The sequence below is a fragment of the Sander vitreus genome, chromosome 4 (genome assembly GCF_031162955.1).
Source record: "Sander vitreus isolate 19-12246 chromosome 4, sanVit1, whole genome shotgun sequence".
NCBI classification, from domain to species: Eukaryota; Metazoa; Chordata; class Actinopteri; order Perciformes; family Percidae; genus Sander; species Sander vitreus.
The window spans coordinates 2,124,165-2,140,529 of NC_135858.1; the positions used below are offsets into that span (position 1 = coordinate 2,124,165).

General features: G+C 43.8%; 1 protein-coding gene across 1 annotated transcript in view; it reads left to right on the plus strand.

Annotated features, from left to right (window-relative positions):
• The first annotated feature begins 3,223 nt into the window (after positions 1-3,223).
• The window catches only part of LOC144516372 (dihydropyridine-sensitive L-type skeletal muscle calcium channel subunit alpha-1-like), a 33,905-nt gene continuing 20,763 nt past the window's right edge, over positions 3,224-16,365 (plus strand). Inside the window, exons 1-11 of the mRNA XM_078247598.1 lie at positions 3,224-3,411; positions 4,123-4,228; positions 10,169-10,308; positions 10,638-10,780; positions 11,067-11,219; positions 12,200-12,405; positions 12,784-12,887; positions 13,015-13,160; positions 14,072-14,153; positions 14,260-14,420; positions 15,124-15,349. Of these exons, the coding sequence (XP_078103724.1) occupies positions 3,224-3,411; positions 4,123-4,228; positions 10,169-10,308; positions 10,638-10,780; positions 11,067-11,219; positions 12,200-12,405; positions 12,784-12,887; positions 13,015-13,160; positions 14,072-14,153; positions 14,260-14,420; positions 15,124-15,349 (1,655 nt within the window). The remainder of the gene's footprint in view (positions 3,412-4,122; positions 4,229-10,168; positions 10,309-10,637; positions 10,781-11,066; positions 11,220-12,199; positions 12,406-12,783; positions 12,888-13,014; positions 13,161-14,071; positions 14,154-14,259; positions 14,421-15,123; positions 15,350-16,365) is intronic.

Here is a 16,365-nt window from a genome sequence, read left to right on the forward strand (position 1 = left end):
CCTTCATCAAAACAACATCTGGATCATCAGCTCCTCTGCAGCTCCTGTCAAAGAATCCTGAGGGTAGAAAACAATAAACACACATGCCATTTAACATTGTGAAACGGTCACAGTTTGGTTATGTTTAGGCACTAGAACTACTTGGTTATGTTTAGAAAAAGATCGTGGTTTGGGTTCTGTCTTCACAGTCTTCTGCCTCCATGCAAGTTAACAGACAACTCCTATTACGCCATGTTAAGCCTTTTTCATTAGGCCTTCACTTTTATCCAGAATCACAGCTTGCAGCTTATTCTCCACACTGCCAACAAAAACCTGCATGTGTCTTATGTATCAGTAGCTGCAATCTTAGTCTGTCAAAATGCAGATAAGAGCTGGGGCCTTCAGTTCCGGTTACACAAGCAATGCGGAATGTGATGTTCGTAAAGTTAAAAAAGCCTTGCCAGAGTTTGTACCTTCAAGGTTGAAAGCACGTAATTGGAAGCCACTTTGGATAAAATGACAGGTAATGAAATGTACAAAAGTCTAGTCTAGTATGGCCCAGGTTACCTCTGGGCCAGTGCACCTTAAGGTAGGTCTGCATCATTCCCACCAAGTGTTTTTTATTCTTTGATTTAAAACAACAAAAATGACGCAACAGACATTATTAACAACTGTCTCTTACATTTTTTGCTCTCAAACAACAGAATAGACAAAATGATGTGTATTTCACATTTTTGGGGTATTTCTTTTGCGCTTTGCTTTCAAACAAAAAGAACACAGTAACAGCACCTGTCTCTTTTTATTGAAGGAACTGTGTTTTATTAATTATCTTCAAACCAACCGAACAAAAACCTTACCCAAATGACTTACTTATTCACAGCATTGTATTTAAGATGGAAAGCTTTAAGGTTTCTGGCAGACACAAAGTAGTCGCTGCACTCACACAGCCACTTCTCTCTGAGTTGTGGCTGGATCAAGGTCCACAAAGGCCAATTATTGTGTTGTCCGATGTTAGTTTTTTTTAATTTGCAGCCACAAAGCTGCTTTGTGAAGGCTCAGGCCGCACCTCATCAGGCTCCACATGGATGTCCTCGTCATTGCCGTGGTTGGGCTTTCCGTGACACGCGGGAACTACGGGACGGTTGGGTTTAGGAAAGGGTCGTGGGTGGGCGTACGGTTCTGTTACACGCGGGAAGAACGGGACGGTTGGGTTTAGGGAAGGGTCGTGGGTGGGCGTACGGTTCTGTGACACGCGGGAAGAACGGGTCGGAAAGAAAAAAAACGACTATTTCCCTGTGTTTGACCCATCCACCCCCCCAACCAACCTCCTTACGCGGAAATTCACCCTTACATACTATTCGCTACTACGTATCTAACTGCTGCTCTCCCCGGTGCGTTACACAAACACGCTGAAAGACGCCTTTTTCATCGCATCAGACGCTGACAGCCACTGTCCAAACGTCTTTTTAATTCAAATTTAATTAACTCGTAATTAATTTTACGAGTTCGGAATGAGAACGGGTTGTGAATGGAATGGCATCATGGAGACGCCACACCAACAGATTTTGGGGAAGATGAAGCGTGGCTGTATCTTGCAGCCGTTGGAGCTCTGCCTGGGACATCCCCATGTGCTTGATTAGCAGTGCCAGGAGATGTAGTCTCCATTCATTATCACTCCCACACAGGAGAGGAATGTCAGGACTTTGGGCGCCTTCTCCCTTCCCAAGTTCTTTGGCACCCTGGCCATGCAGCACTCCATCCATGGCATGCCATAGCTCCTGTAGCGCCAGGGGCAGTGAGGGGTGGGCAGGCTTCTGGGGCTCCATCACCGAATGCTATCTCAAAAGCCCCTGATCTTTTAGGGTTGAAAATAGCTTCGACTTTGTGTCATTTCCTTTCAATCTCTCTGACAAATCAATAGAGCAAAAGTTCTATTACTGAGGAAATACTGCCATTCATTCTGTGAACTCTACTCCAGCGTAGTGTAACAAAAATGTGTTTCAAGATTAGTAACAGACATGTTTTGCCCCTTTTTAGGTGGCAGCAGTGACAATTAGTCATCATCAACATTTGTTGTGTTCTGCTTTCAGAATAATGAAGACAATTGGTAGCATGACAAGCCAGACCCACATCAAGATGTTTGGTCTGGGAACTCACCATTGACGGAGCAGCCATAAGCCCGCCTACCAACTCTATACACGATGTGATTGGCCTGACCAGAGTTTGGTTTTTCCAGCTCGCAAGCCAACGGAAAGTGCCTAGACCCCCCTGGCTGCAAATTAAATTTGCTGCCGCTAGGGTGCGTCTAGATTTCTAGGCTAGACAACTGGAGAACAATTAGATGTTTTTTTTTCCTTGACAACTATCATGTTTCCCCCCAAATGATGTACAGATTTGTAGGCATTCTATTATCAAATATAATGCCGTAAATAGAAAAAAAAACATCTCCCCTCCTGGTCTGGGCTGAGCCCCGAATGTTTCCAACGTCTGGCTCCAGCCCTGTGTAGCGCTCCAGGTTCTGGCTGTAGCTGAGGGAGTGTGTTACCATAACCATCCAGGATGCCATAAACACACTCACTGCAACAACTTAGGGCTGCTGTCTGGAAACATACATGGATAATCATAAAGCAGCAGCTTACAATGTGAGAAGAGCAGTAAAGGAGGCCAAAATGGACAACAGAAAGAAAGTGGAACTACAATTCCAAGAGGGCAATCCCAGAAGCATGTGGCAAGGTCTAGGCACTATGAGAGATAACAAACCCACCCCTTCCTTGTCAAGGCCTGATGACAGATTACCATTCAATACCGTGTTATCACTCTTATAAATTATTTTATTTTTGTCATGCCCTGTACTTTTACCCCTCTCTGTCTAGGGCACACTCACTTTTAAAAAATATCGTATACCCAGACTATATCTGTGCAAATGCCTCTTTTTTCACCCCATGCCACAACAGCCATGCTCATTGTCTATATTTATTCTCTTGACGAAACAGCTGTTGAGTAAACCAATCCCTTACAAGTAGAGGGGACAGCTGCCATTCCACAGAGAGAGACAGAGAAAGAGAGGGAGATCAGTCAAACCATCAGAGAGAGACAGTGTGACAGAGATGATTGAGACAAGTTGAGAAGGGTTACGGATGAATGGACAGACCTAGTCCACAGGATTTTGAAGTCTTTGACAGACCTTTTGGAATACCACCTTCAATTTAAAGTACAATTGGTTCAACAAACTCTTGAAGCCACAATGACAGACAGCAGCAGTCCACCATTGTCGTCCTACATCATGGATGAGGAAACTCTGAAGAGAAAACAAAAGGAGAAGCTAAAGAAGCTGATGGCCACAGGAGGCAACCCAAGGCCTGCACGCTCTCTCCTCTTCTTGACATTGAGGAATCCCTTCCGCAGGGCATGCATCAGTATCGTGGAGTGGAAGTATCCTGCAGTAGTAAAAGGGCCTTAGTCAAAGGGGCGGCTGGATCAAACATGTTATGTGATTGTTGACCATATTTACTTTCAGTAATAGTTAAATGGTAAGCCCATTTCAGACCAAAGATTCGCGAAACTTGCAACTACTTGCAACGCGCCCGTCTGCAACGTTCTGAAACCTGCCAGTTTAGACCAGACGCTCAAGACGTTGTATCATCTCTCTCAAGTCTCCGTACTTTTGTTCTAACTTCCGACTTTCAGTTGTTTTTTTTGTAGCTGTATTAGTATAGTGATAGTGAAATGCTTGCTACAGTTACATTTCTAGTAGTGATGAATCAGTGAAAACATTTTATTTTTCCGATTACGCTCTCTCTCTTCTGTGTTGCCCAAAACATTTCATTTTGACCAGTTGACCGTTTGTAACATAGAAACAAAATGGATTATGGATCATTTTATTTTGATTGTTTGTAGCTGACTTTTCTGTTAACTGGAGTCGAGCTGAGATGGGCCGCTTCAGACCGCTGCAATTTTTCACTGTAACGTTCTAAAACGGTTTCGTCTCGTCACCAATCTTTGGTCTGAACTGGCCTTTAGATGTTTGTTGTTCTATTTATAGCACAGCTGTAGGTGTATGTGTAAGTGTGTCAAAGTGTTGTTTAATTTGTATGATGTGGGGACATCTAGTTGGCATGGAAACTTCCTATGAATCTCTTTCAGACCTTTTGAAATCATAATCCTCGTGGCCATTTTTGCCAACTGTGTGGCCCTGGCTGTGTACTTGCCCATGCCTGAGGAAGACAGCAACAACACCAACAGCAACTTGGTGCGTCAGCATGCTTGTGTTTGTTATTAAAATATGCTGTGGTTTACGCCAGTGGTTCCCAAAGTTGGTACCCTGGGCTGCCTTGAGGACGGCCCATATATCATTGTTCATTTATTGTACGTTTTTAAAAAGGTTTCAACACATTAAAAGAATCTGCGAGCATGAACATGAAATATAGAAGAAAGGAATAGATACTTCTCCGGGAACCATCACCTTATCGTGGTGGAGAGGTTTGTGTGTCCCTATGAACCTGAGGGCTGTGTTGTCTGGAGCTTTGTGCTCCTGGTAGGGTCTCCCAAGGCAAAGTGGTCTCAGGTGAGGGGCCAGACAAAGAATGGTTCAAAAATCCAATGAAACATCGAGGAAGGGATGAAGTGACCCTGCCCGGAGGAAGCCCGGGGCCCCCGTCTGGAGCCAGGCCCAGATGGAGGGCTCGTCAGCGAGCGTCTGGTGGCCGGGTTTGCCACGGAGCCCGGCCGGGCACAGCCTGAAAAAGCTACGTGGCGGACATCTCTCCATCCCATGGGCCCACCACCTGTGGGAGGAACCGCTGGGGTCGGGTGCGCTGCCACATGGGTGGCAGTGAAGGTCAGGGGCCTCGACGGACCAGACCCAGGCAGCAGAGGCTGGCTCTGGGGACGTGGAATGTCACCTCTCTGTGGGGGAAGGAGCCGGAACTTGTGCGGGAGGTGGAGCGCTACCGGTTCTGGAACCATACTCCTGGATAGGGGTTGGACTCTTTTCTTCTCCGGAGTTGCCCAGGGTGTGAGGGGCCGGGCGGGTGTGGGGATACTCACAAGCCCCCGGCTGAGTGCCGCTACGTTGGAGTTTAACCCGGTGGACGAGAGGGTCGCCTCCCTACGCCTGCGGGTTGTGGGGGGGAAAACTCTGACTGTTGTTTGTGCATATGCACCAAACAAGAGTTCGGAGTATTCGGCCTTCTTGGAGACCTTGAGTGGAGTCCTGCATGGGGCTCCAGTCGGGGACTCCATAGTTCTGCTGGGGGGACTTCAACGTGCACGTGGGTAATGATGGAGACACATGGAGAGGCGTGATTGGGAGGAACGGCCTCCCTGATCTAAACCAGAGTGGTTGTTTGTTGTTGGACTTCTGTGCTAGTCATGGATTGTCTATAACGAACACCATGTTCGAACATAGGGATGCTCATAAGTGTACTTGGTACCAGAGCACCCTAGGCCAAAGGTCAATGACCGATTTTATAATCGTTTCATCTGATCTGAGGCTGTATGTTTTGGACACTCGGGTGAAGAGAGGGGCGGAGCTGTCAACCGATCACCATCTGGTGGTGAGTTGGGTCAGGGGGTGGGGGAAGACTCTGGACAGACCTGGTAAGCCCAAACGGGTAGTGCGGGTAAATTGGGAATGTCTGGAGGAGGCCCCTGTCCGACAGACTTTCAACTCACACCTCCGGCGGAGCTTTTCATGCATCCCTGTGGAGGCTGTGGGCATTGAACCCGAGTGGACAATGTTCAAAGTTTCCATTGCTGAAGCTGCGGTGAGGAGCTGTGGTCTTAGGGTCTTAGGTGCCTCAAGGGGCGGTAACCCACGAACACTGTGGTGGACACCGGTGGTCAGGGAAGCCGTCCGACTGAAGAAGGAGTCTTTCCGGGATATGTTAACCCAGACAACTCCGGAGGCAGTTGCAAGGTACTGAAGGGCCCGAAGGGCTGCAGCCTCTGCCGTGAAAGAGGCAAAGCAGCGTGTGTGGGAGAAGTTTGGAGAAGACATGGAGAAGGACTTTCGGTCGGCACCAAGGTACTTCTGGAAAACCGTTCGCCACCTCAGGAGGGGGAAGCGGGGAACCATCCAAGCTGTGTACAGTAAGGATGGGACGCTGTTGACCTCAACTGAGGAGGTAATAGGGCGGTGGAAGGAGCACTTTGAGGAACTCCTAAAGCCGACTAATACGCCCTCTATGGTAGAGGCAGAGCTGGAGGATGAGGGGGGATTGGCATCAATTTCCCTGGTGGAGGTTGCTGAGGTAGTTAAACAACTCCACAGTGGCAAAGCCCCAGGAATTGATGAGATCCGTCCAGAAATGCTTAAAGCTCTGGGTGTGGAGGGGTTGTCTTGGTTGACACGCCTCTTCAACATTGCGTGGAAGTCTGGGACGGTGCCTAAGGAGTGGCAGACTGGGGTGGTGGTTCCCCTTTTTAAAAAGGGGGACCAGAGGGTGTGTGCCAATTACAGGGGTATCACACTTCTCAGCCTCCCCGGTAAAGTCTACTCCAAGGTGCTGGAAAGGAGGGTTCGGTCGATAGTCGAATCTCAGGTTGAAGAGGAACAATGCGGATTCCGTCCTGGTCGTGGAACAACGGACCAGATCTTTACTCTCGCAAGGATCCTGGAGGGAGCCTGGGAGTATGCCCAACCAGTCTACGTGGTCTAGTGGTCATAGTCTCTATGTGTTTTGTGGATCTGGAGAAGGCGTATGACCGGGTGCCCCGGGAGATACTGTGGGAGGTGCTGCAGGAGTATGGGGTGAGGGGGTCCCTTCTCAGGGCCATCCAATCTCTGTACGACCAAAGCGAGAGCTGTGTCCGGGTTCTCTGCAGTAATTCGGACTCGTTTCAGGTGAGAGTTGGCCTCCGCCAGGGCTGCGCTTTGTCACCAATCCTGTTTGTAGTATTTATGGACAGGATATTGAGGCGTAGTCGGGGTGGAGAGGGGTTGCAGTTCGGTGGGCTGGGGATCTCATCGCTGCTTTTTGCAGATGATGTGGTCCTGATGGCATCATCGGCCTGTGACCTTCAGCACTCACTGGATCGGTTCGCAGCCGAGTGTGAAGCGGCTGGGATGAGGATCAGCACCTCTAAATCGGAGGCCATGGTTCTCAGCAGGAAACCGATGGAGTGCCTTCTCCAGGTAGGGAATGAGTCCTTACCCCAAGTGAAGGAGGTCAAGTACCTTGGGGTCTTGTTCGCGAGTGAGGGGACAATGGAGCGGGAGATTGGTCGGAGAATCGGCACAGCAGGTGCGGTATTACATTCAATTTATCGCACCGTTGTGACAAAAGAGAGCTGAGCCAGAAGGCAAAGCTCTCAATCTACCGGTCAGTTTTTGTTCCTACCCTCACCTATGGTCATGAAGGCTGGGTCATGACCAAAAGAACAAGATCCAGGGTACAAGCGGCCAAAATGGGTTTCCTCAGGAGGGTAGCTGGCGTCTCCTTTAGAGATAGGGTGAGTAGCTCAGTTATCCGTGAGGAGCTCGGAGTAGAGCCGCTGCTCCTTTGCGTTGAAAGGAGCCAGTTGAGGTGGTTCGGCCATCTGGTAAGGATGCCCCCTGGGCGCCTCCCTAGGGAGGTGTTCCAGGCACGTCCAGCTGGGAGGAGGCCTCGGGGGAGACCCAGGACTAGGTGGAGGGATTATATCTCTAACCTGGCCTGGGAACGCCTCGGGATCCCCCAGTCGGAGCTGGTTAATGTGGCCCGGGAAAGGGAAGTTTGGGGTCCCCTGCTGGAGCTGCTACCCCCGCGACCCGACCCCGGATAAGCGGAAGAAGATGGATGGATGGATGGATGGATGGAGGAATAGATAGAAGAAGAAAAGAGCATAAATATCAAAACCCTTGTATTAATGGTTTATGATCGGTTAACGAGGGTTGTCTATCGGTAAGATTAGATAAGAAAATTTGTCTTTGACAGGGCAGGCTCAAATAACATAAAATGCCTATAAGAAACATATTGGATACATGAAGAAACAGTGCAAAAACACTGACAATACCAACAGTGGCTAAACAGGCCAAAAAGAAGACTAAATGGAGTGGGAGATGTTGCCTATGCTAAGTGTGACTGTTCAGTGTGGTGATGGCAGTGGGGATTTATATATGTTTTTACATGCCAACAGGACTTTGTAACCTCACCCTGATGGCAGTAACTGAACGGAGGGGGTGGGTGGTATTGTGTGATGGTTAGAAATTAAAATCTAAATTAGCATCCCTACTTCAAACAATTTGTTTCTTAGCACTTGAGAGACGGTTGCCATCCAGTTCCAAGTTTCATGGGTTAGAAGTTGGGTGGGTAACGACTCTTTGCTGAAGCCCATAAATAACCCGCACTCAACAAAATAAAATGAAAAGAGAAAATCCAGGCACCACCACCCACTTCTAGAGGGTCGTAAGAGATGATAACGAGGGATTACTTTTATATTACTCCTTACATCATTTTTTAGGATAACACTGCATATTATACATTGAAGAAAAAAAGTAATATTCTGGAAGAACAAACATTTGTTAGATAAACACAAACCTTGTCCAGATGCCTGTACTACGAATCAAGATCAACATGCCCTGGATTTATTCTAGTGACCCGGCTTCATCTAACCTAACAACCGCGGTCCCGCATAAGCTGTGTCACGACGGTGGTTAACAACTAGTTCAGTCAACCCACGGTTTCCCAATCCAGCGACGCGCGCGTTCACATAAAAGAGGCGGGGTTTGCACAGCACGACCAATCGCAAACATCTACCAGAGCCGCATATTTTACATAAGAAGAGCAAACTATAATTCTACATAAATATGAAGAACACAGACACAATTTTACAGGCAAAACGCAGGAAGGAAAGCTGGCAAAAAAAAAGCTGATGCTATTATGTATGTATATATATATATATAAATCACAACGCTAATCAATATCATTTCCTCATCAGTCAGGCACAAGATCTGACCATAATTACACTTGTGCTTTCCATAAACTGTTGCTTTAGGCTTTTATTTCAGTTGCAACCCTGGCACTGGTAAGAAATCGTGAGAGAAAATAAAAAATAAAAAAACATAATTCAAACCGATGTGTGGCATTGGCAACACACGGCTCAAGAAGCCGACAAATAGCCTATACGTAATTCCCTCCGCTGAAAATATATATCTTTCATAAAAATACCCATCAGGGATTGGGAATATTAACGTGGTTGGTACCCGGGATTAGTATCATCTGGGGACCTTGTGTGATTTAGAAATTAGCCCCCCAAATCTGAATTTCGTGTGGCGCATTAGCACGGGATAAGCGTAGCCTGTGATTTTACTAAAATTTACTGACTTATCTGTACCCCAAGCATTGGTTACCTGGAGGCACACAGGTCATTTGCGGGGGAATTTTTACTTTACAAATTACAGACATGGATGATTCGCACTGGGATAAGATCACAGACGATCTCCGTAATTATTACAAATGACTAGAGGTCACAAGGAAATACTAACTCTGTGCAAATATGCCTTTATTAATGATTTAACTCTCTTGGGCTTTAAGTGGCCAGTATCTAGAATGCCTCCCTCTTAAACTTGATTTATGGTTCTGCGTTGAATCTATGCCGTAGGTAAGTAAGTAGGTCCGTACGTGTAGATACAGACCCTACGCTGTAGCCTTATGTGTATACCTCCCCAGAAATGTAACTACATGTTACGTTTCATTGTTGTTTCCCGGAACAACACACAGAGAGCAGAAGTTGATGGGCAAAGTTGACGTGTCCAGACTAAGGACAAGGATCCAAGGACAATATTAGGCTCATATATCAGTTTAAATCTCCTGAAGGGCACAGCCTGTATGGTATGCATTTAAAATAGCTTCTTCTGGAATGGGAGAGGCAATAAATAATTGGAGTGTGAGTTTGTAAGTGACATGAATAGACAGAAGTAGATTAGTGTGACGTGCTACATTAAACTCTCATGAATAAATATAAGTAGGGGAGGTGATTTCACTACTCAACCAACAGTTTAAGTCCTAGTACAACAATGGAAATAACTCAAGAACTTTATAGCTTTACCCTATCACAGTCTGACATGTTTTATTTGTATAAATATATCATAATGTTGTCAATAAATTATAACAAAAACCTACGCATGAAATAACACTACTAGAAGTTATTTGACGCTAATATACGTGTAACACAGATTCAAACAAAAGCCACTGTTGTTGTTTTACAGGAAAGCCTGGAGTACATCTTCCTCATCATCTTCTCGATAGAGTGTTTCCTGAAGATTGTTGCCTATGGATTTCTTTTTCATGCAGATGCATACTTAAGAAACTGCTGGAACATTTTGGATTTTGTTTGTGTATCCGTTGGGTAAGTTGATAAGTTGTGTTGAGCCCACTTAGTTCTTTAGTTCAGTATGGTAATGTTCTGAATGGCCATATTAATATAGGCAATGTTTATGTTGTCTCATTACTTTGCAAAAGAGTGGTGTTAGGAACATGAAGGCTCAGTGTTTCTGTCCGCTCATGCCAAGAGGGTCCCTGGGTTTGATGCAGGACTTGGTTCCATTCTCTTTGGATTTTGCGTATAGTCAGGGAAGATGTTCCCTGCTTCTTACAGTGTATTCAACTGTGTTGGCAACCATCTGATATCTTGATATCAGAGAAAAAAAATTATGTTTTCTGTTTTTATCTCTTCAGTTTGTTCAGTGTGGTTGTGGATGCCATTAACCATATCAGTGGAGTGGAGGCTCCAGTAGGAGAAAAAGGTGGAGGATTTGACATGAAAGCTCTGCGGGCATTCAGAGTTCTCCGGCCACTTAGACTGGTCTCTGGAGTCCCAAGTGAGTAACTGCTCTGGCGTTGAATCAGAAACTTTGCACAATTAAACAATATAATTTCATCATGCTGTAACAAATAAAGTTCATTTTTCTTTTTGTTGTTATTTTATTCATAGTAGGAATAAAGGTTTATGTCAATGTTCTACAGTCATGTGGCAGCCAGAGGCAATGTTTTATTTCACAAACAGTTATTAACTGTAGGGGATTGATTGCTTGCTTGGTGAAAACCTATTGTGTTGTGGTACATGATACAAATACTGATTTGATATATTTATGTTTTCCCCCTCAGGCCTTCAAGTGGTGATGAACTCCATCTTGAAGTCCATGCTGCCTCTTTTTCACATTACCCTACTGGTCCTTTTCATGGTCACCATTTACTCCATTATGGGATTGGAGCTCTTCAAGTGCAAAATGCACAAGACCTGCTACTACACAGGCACAAGTACAGTATGCAGCACAACAGGGTTATATATGGCAGTAATCTAACTATAAATGTGTGTGTGTGAGTGTCTGGCTGTATGTCCTTTGCATATCTGTTTATAACTGTTTATCCGATCTACTTCACACTTGGCACGTGTATTGCTGGGTACCCAAGGTCCATTACTGGGATGAAGTTTAGTTTACAGCAGTTTAGTACAGCATTTGAAAACTTCACCTAAATACTTTCCTCTTTTGTATGGGAAGGTTGAGACCAGAACAGTGAGTGCCCCTGAATTTAATGATAAAGTTTACTTTTTTGCAGATTCAGTTTGTAGCCTGTAAACTATCCAAATAGTTTCAGATTAGACAAGGTGTATGAGGTAGTGAGGACACTGGGCTAGCAACACATAGAAGGAGATCATCAGCGTATTGGAAAATCTTCTGTGTAATATTGCTCCGTAACCCTTTTCACTGACGGAGAGGTGCTGCAAGTAGTTCTATTGCAAGCGGGAAGAGTAGTGGGGACACCGGCGCCCCTGGCATGTACCCCTGCGTAATGGAAAGCATTTCTAATGTGAGTCATTAGTATGGACAGATTGCAGCATTGTTACTTTGTCACAAATGTACTATCTGACAGTAGAAGAGGATTGAAGCCTTGGTCAGATATTATAATTGTAATAATGCAATTACATAAATTAGTAGTAGAAAATGTGCAGAATCCTAAAAAGAGAGTGTATGAACATACTCGCTTATGATTAAGAAATAAGTTTCATGTGACCTTACAGATGGAAAAGTGATCCCATTCAGTTCCATCATAGTAAAGTTTATACATTTTCATTTTAGAAGTAAAAAGCACTGGTAGGAGATTTGTACTCTGTACCAATACTGAATTTAGGTGGAGTTGACATTGGGAGGGGAAAAGTCAGATAGGTGCTACAGTACCATGTGTACAATACATGCACACAAAGATCAACCTAACCATAACCCTACTCTGGCCTTCAGATATCATTGCTACAGTGGAGAATGAGAAGCCAGCTCCATGTGCCCAAGCAGGAAATGGTCGGCGGTGTACCATCAATGGCACAGAGTGTCGAGCTGGGTGGCCAGGCCCAAATCAAGGAATCACCCACTTTGACAACCTAGGCTTTTCTATGCTGACTGTCTACCAGTGTATCACCACACAAGGTTGGACCGACATCCTCTACTGGGTAAGCTATAGAGCACAGTAGTGACCGCATACTTTTTTAATTGAATATCTCTGTTGACGTTTCATTAAATACTAACGAGTTTGAAACCTGGAGCCAAGCCAGCCATCTACGAGATGAATCATGACCATAAAACATGTCATTGGGTGCAAAATAACATTTTGAAAACAACAAAAAAGGCAAAGGTACAAGACTGTATACAAAAACGATCATAGACTTCAATGGTAGCAGCTCGCTAGCCATTTGCGGGTGCGGTTAACATTTCCATGGTAACAGGAGTTCCACCAATCATTCACCAATTATTACAAAAGTTATTACAAAATGTAAGTTAAACTTACCTATTTATTTAATAAATACATACAGGTGTGCTTTGTCTGACAGGTAAATGATGCAATAGGAATGGAATGGCCATGGATCTTTTTCACCACACTCATCCTTGTTGGCTCCTTCTTCGTGCTTAACCTGGTTCTGGGTGTGCTCAGTGGGTATGAATACCCTAAACCTAACTACTACCAATTTATTTCTTTAGCCATCTTTAGTGTCTGCACTTCACATTGCTTATACGTGTGTTCTGTCTTTTTAGTTGAGATTGGTTGTCTTTTTTCCCACTAGTGAGTTCACAAAAGAGCGAGAAAAGGCCAAGTCCCGTGGAGAGTTTCAGAAACTGAGGGAAACCCAGCAGCTAGATGAGGACCTCAAGGGCTATATGGAGTGGATCACTCAGGCTGAGGTCATGGACAATGACCAGGAGGGACAGGGTAAGCCACAAGACACAGAATACAACAGCTTGTGAATAAATAAGAGAATAGAATAAAATGCCAAGGAACTGCCTGGAATGTTTTTGCAGCTGTCAGAAACGACTAGTAGATTGACTTCACTATAAATTTCAATAAGATTATGGAAAAAATCATAATCATGACTATTTTGGCCAATATTGAAATCACAATTATTAAACACGATGACCCACTGACTTTTGGAAAGTAAGTAAGTGGTTAACATCAGTGACATGATTTGAGCTGTTGCAGAGTTTTGACTCTAAATGTAACATTATTGTTAGCTCACGTACTGTAAATGTAAACTTTGACTGCTGACTCGTTAGCTGTTAACTGTAATGTTACTGTTAACATTTAACAGGCTAATTAGTTAGTTAGCTAACTGGTAACGTTGCCAATAACTTTAACAAGCTAAGAGCCAAAATCGGAATCTTGATTAAAATTTGATTAATTGCACAGTCCTAATGTCAATGTCAATATAATTTGTATGTAGTGCCGCGTTGTGTGGTTGAGCTTCACTACACTACATGAGTGTGGTGAAGAACCCCCCCTACACCACACTATTCAGAGGCCATGAATGAATTTAATGCTTTTTCATAATTCATATATCGTTATTATTACAATGTTTTAGCGCCTTTTATTTCTCAAAAAGCAAGGCAACCATTTCTTGATAGTTTGATTATTAATCGAAAAAAGTTATTTTTTGGGATTTAGCAAAGTAGTGCTTTAATGCTTTAAAATATGTTTAATTGTACAATGGTGTATCTGCATTTAGTTGGTGTATAAGTATGCTTCTATAAAAGAACAAAGCTGAGTGTGTGTGTGTGTGTGTGTGTGTGTGTGTGTGTGTGTGTGTGTGTGTGTGTGTGTGTGTGTGTGTTTGTGTTTCTCATCAGGCCTGCTTATCACAGAAAATGGAGGATCAGAGACCGGAAGTGTTGGCAAAATGGACACAATGCAGCTGATCGTTTATTACTAGTCAGTAGTGCACTTTACTGTAGTACTCTTTACAGTATGGAACAGTTCACTTTATGTAATACTTTATGGGTCGTTTTCAACTTGTCTTTCTTCCTCTTCTGTGCAGTAAGCTGGCTCGTAAGTGGAATCGTTGGTTACGTCGTAAATGCAGATTTTATGTAAAGTCCAAACTGTTCTACTGGTGGGTGATCATGCTCGTCTTCCTCAATACGCTGGCCATCGCAACCGAACACCACAAACAGTCTCAGAGTCTCACCAACTGGCAAGGTCAGAGCATTACACACCTTACATGCCAACATGCATTTTATCATGTGTTAGGTACAGGTATCAGTTAGTGTTTCTACCTTCCCAGTCAACAAAAGCTGATCAGCTGACCTCAATTGGGTTTTTGTGTTTTGGTTACTTATAAGGTAATTTTTAAATATTGAAAGTGGAACCTAAATTGATTCAGTAAGGGATTTTGCTGCTGGATTTAAATCAGCTAAAAAGCCAAAGAACCAACTCCAACAGTAGTTCACTTTTTTGTTGCCTCAGTTTTGATACATTACAAAGCTTAAAATGACCAAAGTGCTGTACAAAAAAGCACTACGGTGCTGTATAAAAGAACATTGAAATGTAAAAATGAAAAAGTACAAAGAAAACACAAAAAGAACATACCAATGACAACAACAAGCAGCAATTAACAAATACACAATTATAGATATGATAACAGATTGACATAACAGATTAGTGCGTTAAAAAGTCCATTGAGTAAAAATGTGTCTTTAGGCTAGATTTGAAAACAGAAATTGAGGGATGTTAATTATAATTAAAAATGTATAAAACTATTTATGTGGCATGCTCCAAACTCCATATTTTCCTTGCTGTTGACTACTGATAAACTATAAATAACTCTAGTTGTTTGTCTTTTTCTTTCTCTCATTATGTCTCTTGCCTTCCTTTTCATACTGTTGGCTCCAACAATCAACAGACACTGCCAATAAGCTTCTGCTGTCTATGTTTGCCCTGGAGATGTTCATGAAGATGTATGCTCTAGGCTTACCTTCTTACTTCATCTCACTATTCAATCGCTTTGACTGCTTCGTGGTGTCCACTGGCATTATGGAGCTCATCCTTGTCCACATGGGCATCATGTCAATCATGGGCATTTCTGTGCTGCGCTGCATACGCCTGCTTCGCCTGCTCAAAGTCACCAGGTGACATATATATTTGTTAGAGGTGTCACGATTTTGATTTTAAATTGAAAATCGATCAAAATGAGCTTTTGAATTTAAAGCTATAGTGCGTAGTTTCTGTCGCCCCCATGAGGAATTCTAAGTAATGACAACAACACTGCCACCGCATCCACATGACGCAAGCCTTCAGTGATCTAGCACCATCCCCACCCCTCTTCCACGCTGTTGCTAGTAGCGTTTACCCCGTCAAATCAAGGCGGGATGATGGACTCTTCAGAAGAGGTAATTATCTTGTAATGTCTATGTCCTCTTCGTTTCCAAAGCTGAATACTGCTGTTGTCCTTTCTCAGCGGTGGCGTAAAACGCATCACTCAAGCTTCTGCACGCGAATGTCATTGGACTAAATAATTTTGAAAACATAGCCATACTGAGAAATACAGAGAGAGTTATGTGGAGCTGGTAGGCTTAATTAGCTTTGTATCAACTCATTTTGCAATGGCTTAAATGTAACGGACGTTTATTAGTATAAAAAAGTTGCGCACAATAGCTTTAAGAGCAGGCTCAGCCATCCCCGCCTACTTGCGGACGTCTGAATAAGAAAAAAAAACACACAGGTTAACATTAGCTTAGCAGTAGCCTGCAGCTGCTATTTTCCTGACACCATGCGCACGACCAGAGTCGGAGATAACAGAGAAACAGCAGAACTGAAAAATCTTACGAATTCCCTAAAATTACATGTGTGGCAACATTTTCCTTTCCCTATAAGTGAGTTATGGAAACAAACAATGAAGGTAAAGCATGTGGGCTCTGACGGGAATTCATAGTGCTTTCATGTGCACCTCTTTAAACTAATGGTGCATTAAATTGCACTTTGTTAATTTTGAGATTATTAATTTTGACAACCCTGAAATTGAAAGTCAGATCGAATCGTGACGTTAAAATCGAAAGTCAATTTGAATCAGGGATTTGGAGAATCGTGATACCCCTAATATTTATATGTAAGTTACAAATCCTTTGTTGTAGCCACATTTTATGAT